Source organism: Phycodurus eques, chromosome 7 (genome assembly GCF_024500275.1).
Source record: "Phycodurus eques isolate BA_2022a chromosome 7, UOR_Pequ_1.1, whole genome shotgun sequence".
Lineage (NCBI taxonomy): Eukaryota > Metazoa > Chordata > Actinopteri > Syngnathiformes > Syngnathidae > Phycodurus > Phycodurus eques.
The window spans coordinates 14,369,922-14,376,548 of record NC_084531.1 but is presented as its reverse complement, the minus strand read 5'-3'; the positions used below and the strand labels follow the sequence as shown (position 1 = coordinate 14,376,548).

General features: G+C 41.2%; 1 protein-coding gene across 1 annotated transcript; it reads left to right on the top strand.

The window, feature by feature from the left end:
• Positions 1-303: 303 nt before the first annotated feature.
• On the top strand, positions 304-6,627 carry p2ry13 (purinergic receptor P2Y13). Its single transcript, XM_061682461.1, has 4 exons — positions 304-329; positions 1,605-1,796; positions 2,202-2,591; positions 4,283-6,627. Exons 2-4 carry the CDS (start codon positions 1,614-1,616, stop codon positions 4,748-4,750), a joined length of 1,041 nt encoding a protein of 346 aa, XP_061538445.1. The 5' UTR covers positions 304-329; positions 1,605-1,613; the 3' UTR covers positions 4,751-6,627.

Below are 6,627 nucleotides of genomic sequence, written 5' to 3'. Positions count from 1 at the left end.
CAGGAAGCCTGACAAAGTCGTCAGGGGCCCAGAGACGGTAGCTACAGAGACAACAAACGCAAACACACACGCACTCTTCAAGACAGGAGTATTTCAACCCAAGAACTAAAGTAACACCAATACATGTTCAATAGGGTTTCCTTTCTTTGGCTAACCTCCTGTGGATAAGAGTAGAGAAAGCGGAATCGGATATTTCACTTCTTCCTTCTTCTGAAATATTGTGGTTTTCCAACACACACACACACCCCCCCCCCACCCATCATTCATTGCCTTATATGTTCTTCTTTTTCTCATGCTGCACACTGTCTCAAAGCACAGAAGAACACAAGGTAAGAATGAATCATTTCAATAACTTCATTTTTTAAAAAGGCTTACCTAGCATTTATGTGAAGTCACAAAAGTAAATCACTTTTTTAAATTACTGTACAATATGTTAGTTGCCATAGCAACAGGTGCTTGGCAGTTGGTCTATAAACTGTTCCCAAAGAAGAGGTGCTAGAAATATCACTGAGAAGATGGAAAAAGTGGACCCTAATTATGCATAATATTCATGTTCTCTAATAACTTTTTTAGAAAAAGAAAAATACTGTCTTGTTTGGCTGCTTGGTCATGTAGAATAGAGGATTTTTGTATACCCTTTTATGCAACACGGGAGTTTGAAAATGGTAATTGAAATTGGAAATGGACATTTTGAAAATGCAGTCCGACAGTCGGTTGGGAATCTTTATTTGGGAGGTCAGTTACTTTTATATCACAGGGTAGGCGCAGATCTCGAGGTACGTAGTGGAATCTTGCAGTTCAAGATAGAGGAGAGTTTTTGCCCAACTCATGACCGTAAGCGCTGAACAGGTGGACATAGCCAAAGTGCATGAAAGAATGTCTGGAGTGAGAAAAGCCCATTTTGCACATACTTTATTGAGTAATGTGTGTTCTAGGGAATACGTTAAATTGGATAAGTTGCAAATTTGTGGTTTTTCATCATCATGAATATATTATTACTGAACTGTGTCCAGGTGTGGTGAGTAGATATGAAAAGTGTTTTATTTTTATTTTGCGAGTGGTAAGTGTACGGAATTACACTTGAGATTTGCAGCTGTTTTGCGGCAGAAGCTGCACCATTTTCTTTAAAGAAAATACATAAATCATGTGGCTGTAAGGTACTCTGAAGTATTGAGATGCTCTTTTTAAATATAATTTATATTTTTAATTCATGGTATTGCATGGAGGTTATTTATTTGAAATTCTTGTTTTCAAATTAACTGTAGGTGGTCTTTGAGTGATTATCGGGTTCTTGGAACGGTCGAGGCTTGTGCTGAGAAACGGGTCTGAAAGTCTGGTGTGATTACAGTCTGTTCTAATTCTAGCCAAGAGCCATGCACTTCATTAGGGTGTATCAATTTGAAGCGGTATTGTAATTGCCTATCTAAATAATAATGTCTAAAATTTGGTGCCTCCAGTCCCCACTCAGATTTATTTTTCTGAAGAGTGGATAGACTAGTTGTGTTTTTCTTATTGTTAGAGTGCAAATGTATGCAGACCCTCTTAATTCTAGCACTGCATATATCGCTGCGAGTTTTGTAGTTATAGCACCTTGTCATCTCCAGACAAACAAGATGAACAGCTCCCTTGCCAATGTCTCCGTCAAGTGCGTCCGGGATATCAGCGTGACCTCGGTGGTGTTTCCCTGCCTGTACAGCGTCCTCTTCATATTCGCCCTGCTGCTTAATTTCATAGCAGCGTGGATTTTCTTCAGCATTCCGAGCAAGTCCACATTCACGGTTTTTCTAAAGAATGTGGTAAGTGGGTTTTACCTCAAACATACGCAAATATACATTAAGGTTTGTAACAGTGCACTAGAATTCACTGTTCAGATACAGAGTCTGATTTTAGGGTCACGGTTTGATTCACGTTCAGCACAGCAGGGAACAAAATACAAAGCTGCTTATCTTTAGTTGAAACAGGAGCAACATTGAAAATGACCAAAATAATGCAACCTAACCATAAATTGTCAAATAAACAAAAGGTTATTTCATAAACCAAATACTGTTTTCAATAAAGTCACATTTTTTTGTGATATAACATGAAATGATAAACAGCTTTGGCAGCGTTCTGTAGAGAAGGATATATTAGTAGATGGGTGGGCATTACTCTACTTCCCGGTTATAAATCTAACCAAACCATGTGATCTTTCAAACCATCAGGTGGTGGCTGACTTGTTAATGACGTTGACCATCCCCCTGAAGGTCCTAACTGACGCCGGCGTGGGTTCGGGTCCGCTGCGGGCCTTCCACTGCCGTTACTCGGCCGTACTCTTCTACATCACCATGTACATCAGCATCATCTTGCTAGGCCTCATCAGCCTTGACCGCTACCTGAAGATAGTCCGGCCCTTTGGCAAAGGTGCCCTGCAGCGGGTCTGGGTCAGCAAAGTGCTGAGTGCTTCTGTGTGGGTGGTCATATTGTCTTTAGCGCTGCCCAATGTGATTCTAAGCAACCAGCCGCCACGCTACTCTAACGGACGAGTCAAGTGCACCTCCATGAAGAGCCAGGCCGGCCTGTTGTGGCATGAAGGATTCAACTACTTCTGTCAGGTATCCATGAAAGACATAATTAATTCATCACTCACTCATGAGTCACTTAATTTGGAACACTGGCACATTGTGATGTATTGAAAATTCTTCCTTTACAAAGATAATAATGTTCGGTTTTCTTGCTTCCAGTATTGTTAAATAAGGCCCGGTACAAACATAAAGACAATTGGCCTGTTTTTGTGCCGATTTTGCCCCATCCAGCCCAAGTATGTCAAACGCCAGACAATCTTAAGTCTTATATGATTATCCTATAAGATTGTCCTTAGGTATAATGTGTGTTCAGATTCAGAGTGGATTCATCCCAATTTTAGGCTCCGAAAAAGGTGGGGCGGGGCCGATAATCTTTAAATAATTAACATCTTCAATATTTACGACCAAAACTCTTCATGTGTGTGCGAAACGCTGACTTCTTCCGAGTCATGACACTGAGAATGGTGACGCAGAACAGAAAGTATCCAATCCAAAAAAAAAAACACCCAAGACTGACGAATACGGAAGTGACCACAAATGCAAACAAAAATGTCTTTCCCGATGTCGTTTTATGTAGAAAAGTGGGTTCCTCAGACAGCAAGTATTTTCCAAAACAAGTTGTTTTTTGAGAACATCGCCATTTTACAAGGCTCTTGGCTCCAGCAACCTTCAGGAACACTTGGGAAACATCGGCGTGTAATCAGAAGTGTTTCTACTTCTTCCGGTTTTGCATGGGCAAGCACTTATCGATAAATTATATAATATTGTTAAACTCACAAGCTTCTTCAGTTAGTTAGCTTCGGAGTTTGTTAGCTAGCTATTTGGTTAGTTCATTACCATGATAACTAGTAGGGAAGAGTTAGCCTGCTACCAAACAGAGGAAAGTGTATCAGCATTAAACTCACAGGCTTATAGTTAGTTAGTTAGTTAGTTAGTCACTTTTCACATCAACTTTGGGTATGGATTGGGTCATGGGCCAAAGAACATACACTATATTAGATACTCTTTTACACTGTAGCGTATTGGCTCACCTGCTCACCTGACTCAAATATGAATTGAGGTTTCATCCCTGTCTTAATCGATAGGGTTTAATATGACATTGTTCCACCTTCTGCAGTTATAATAGCTTAAACTCTTCTGGGAAGGTTAAGGCAAGTGAGCAAATACTTTTGGCAATACAGCGTTTATTGATAAATAACATGACATTGTTAACCTCACAAGCTTCTTTAGTTAGTTAGTTAGTTAGCTGTTGTCACTTTCCATGACAATTTTGTGGCTGGATGGGGCATCAGCCAAAAAAAACATATACTACAAATAAATAACATTTTTATTCAACTCACAAGCTTCTTTAGTTATTTAGGTTTCATCTTAGCGTGCTAGTTCATTAGCTTTAGCTTGCGAGCTAGTTAATTTCAGACAGATAGCAACAGACAGGTATACACATACAGGTACTTAAATGCAAATCAAACAGACATAATTACATAATTTTTTTTTACTTCTGCTAGCAATTTGGTGTTGATGGAGGTCTTCTGAGTGCCATGTAGACATTTACTGTTGATTTATGCTGGCGTTGCCATTAATGGTTCAATTAGCTGATTAATTACCACTCATTTGTCCAAGACTTCAGTTTCTGCCATGATCCTGTACAGGATAGATGGTATATAGAAAGATGAATCTGTGTGGGTGCATCATGCTTTCCATTTCTTTGTGTTTTCCTGCAGGTGATCTTCTGGGGAACGCTGGCCCTGATGGTGTTCTGCTACACGTTCATCAGCAAGAAGGTGTATGAGTCATACAAAGCCTCAAAGAGCAGCTCTCAGGCAGCCAGTCGCCGAACCAAGGCCAAAGTCTTTGTTGTGGTTGCCGTCTTCTTCATCTGCTTCGCCCCCTTCCACTTTACGCGAGTTCCCTACACTCTGACGCAGACCCGCAACACCATCAGCCAGTGCCGGATGAAGAACGGGCTTTTCATCGCCAAGGAGACCACGCTGTGGCTGTCGGCCACCAATGTGTGTCTGGACCCACTTATTTACATGTTCCTGTGCAGCACGTTCAGGAGGAGACTCAGATCCACGCTCAGACGCAAGCCCCTACCCAAGGGAGACTCCCCCACTGCCACGTCCACGCAGCTGGAGATGTCGCAGATTGCAAATAACAACAGAGTAATACACGCTAGCCCACCAAAATAACACACTGGAACTATCTAATAGTCTCATACATCTAATTAGATAGTGCTTTGAAAATGGTGGGAAACCTTAAAAATGAAGGTGATTGGTCAAATGATAGATATGTTGTCCAATTTTGATAAAACTACCACTATGGCAACATCAAAGCTAATATTGTAGCTTCTCAGATGGCATTGTTTATAAGTTTCTAGTTTAACTTATGTGATATCTAAACCCGGCGGCACGGTGGGCGACTGGTTAGAGCGTCAGCCTCACAGTTCTGAGGACCCGGGTTCAATCCCCGGCCCCGCCTGTGTGGAGTTTGCATGTTCTCCCCGTGCCTGCGTGGGTTTTCTCCGGGCACTCCGGTTTCCTCCCACATCCCAAAAACATGCATTAATTGGAGACTCTAAATTGCCCGTAGGCATGACTGTGAGTGTGAATGGTTGTTTGTTTCTGTGTGCCCTGCGATTGGCTGGCAACCAGTTCAGGGTGTACCCTGCCTCCTGCCCGATGACAGATGGGATAGGCTCCAGCACGCCCGCGACCCAAGTGAGGAGAAGCGGCTCAGAAAATGGATGGATGGATATCTAAACCCGGCCCCTTGCTACCTCCTCAAACAATTGCTGATTGGTTCGATAATTGACGGGCAGAGTCAATGTTAAGGAAATATAATATGAAAACTGACTTTTTCATCGATAGTATAGATCAACATGAACATAAGGGACAATGCAGATGCTGCAAGGAAAAAATGTCACTGCAGCAGATCATGACATTGCAACAATGACCACGCTGTTCCTGCCACACAATGTCATTGTCAACTTCCTGAGCTCTAATCTCCTTGAACCTACACTTTCCCTCTGTAAACTCAAAGGCAAACATTTAGTCAGCACATATGCATATGCGCACTGCTTAGACTACAGCTGAGAAGAAAATGGTTGTTTTTGTATTTTAAATGACGTTTATGTTTCATTTAGGATGTAATAATTTCTGTTGCATTTTAGCAGGATTGTACAATTCATGCTTGATTTAATCATTAATTGATTTTCACAAAACAAAACTGCACAAAACTGTGAGTCAAGAGCCAGTTTGAGCACTGCCTGGAATCCAGTGGCTTTGTTGTACCCACCCTGCCAGCACCCATAAAGCAAGATAATCGGGACAAATTTGAAATTTGTTTTCCCCTTTCCGATCAATGTCGGCAAAAGCCAGGTTACCAGATGTCTCTGAAATATTATGCTGAGCAATTATCCACTGGTGTGGGGAGTGTTAAGAGTGATTTTTCCTTTTCCAATTGGTCGGGAGCTGACAATCGTAAATGTTGAATCTGTTCAATATATACAGTTGCAAATTGTCTTGTGTGTAGTCACCACGATTTTTAGGCGAGGCATCGTTATGTCAGCCATCTCAAGTACAACATACACAATTTGAATAGTAAGAACACACGATTTTTTTCCCCAGCCATGAGTGGGGTCTGTCACATTCTAAAAATCAGTTAAGATGTAAAAAATATGTACATGTACCCCACTGTTTTTTTTAGTAACCTGTGTTATTGTAAAAGTATTGAACATACTGTATATGTGATGTACTGTGTCATATGTTTATTACGAAACACGTAAGTGGGGTACACGGTACACACATACCGACAATCGGGTCAAATATGAGCATTTTCCCTCCCTTGCGATCAAAGTCAGCAAAGGCGTGATTGTCGGATGTCTCTAAAAGATTATGATGAGTGATTATTCTGCGGTCTGGGGTGTGTTGAGAGTGATTTATTTCTTTGGTCACCTGTGTTACTGTAATATTTGACAAATATTGAACGTATCATAATTTTATCAGCAAACACGAAACAGAACAACCTACTTTCATGTTACTGCTTTCAGTTGCACATTTGCAGGTGA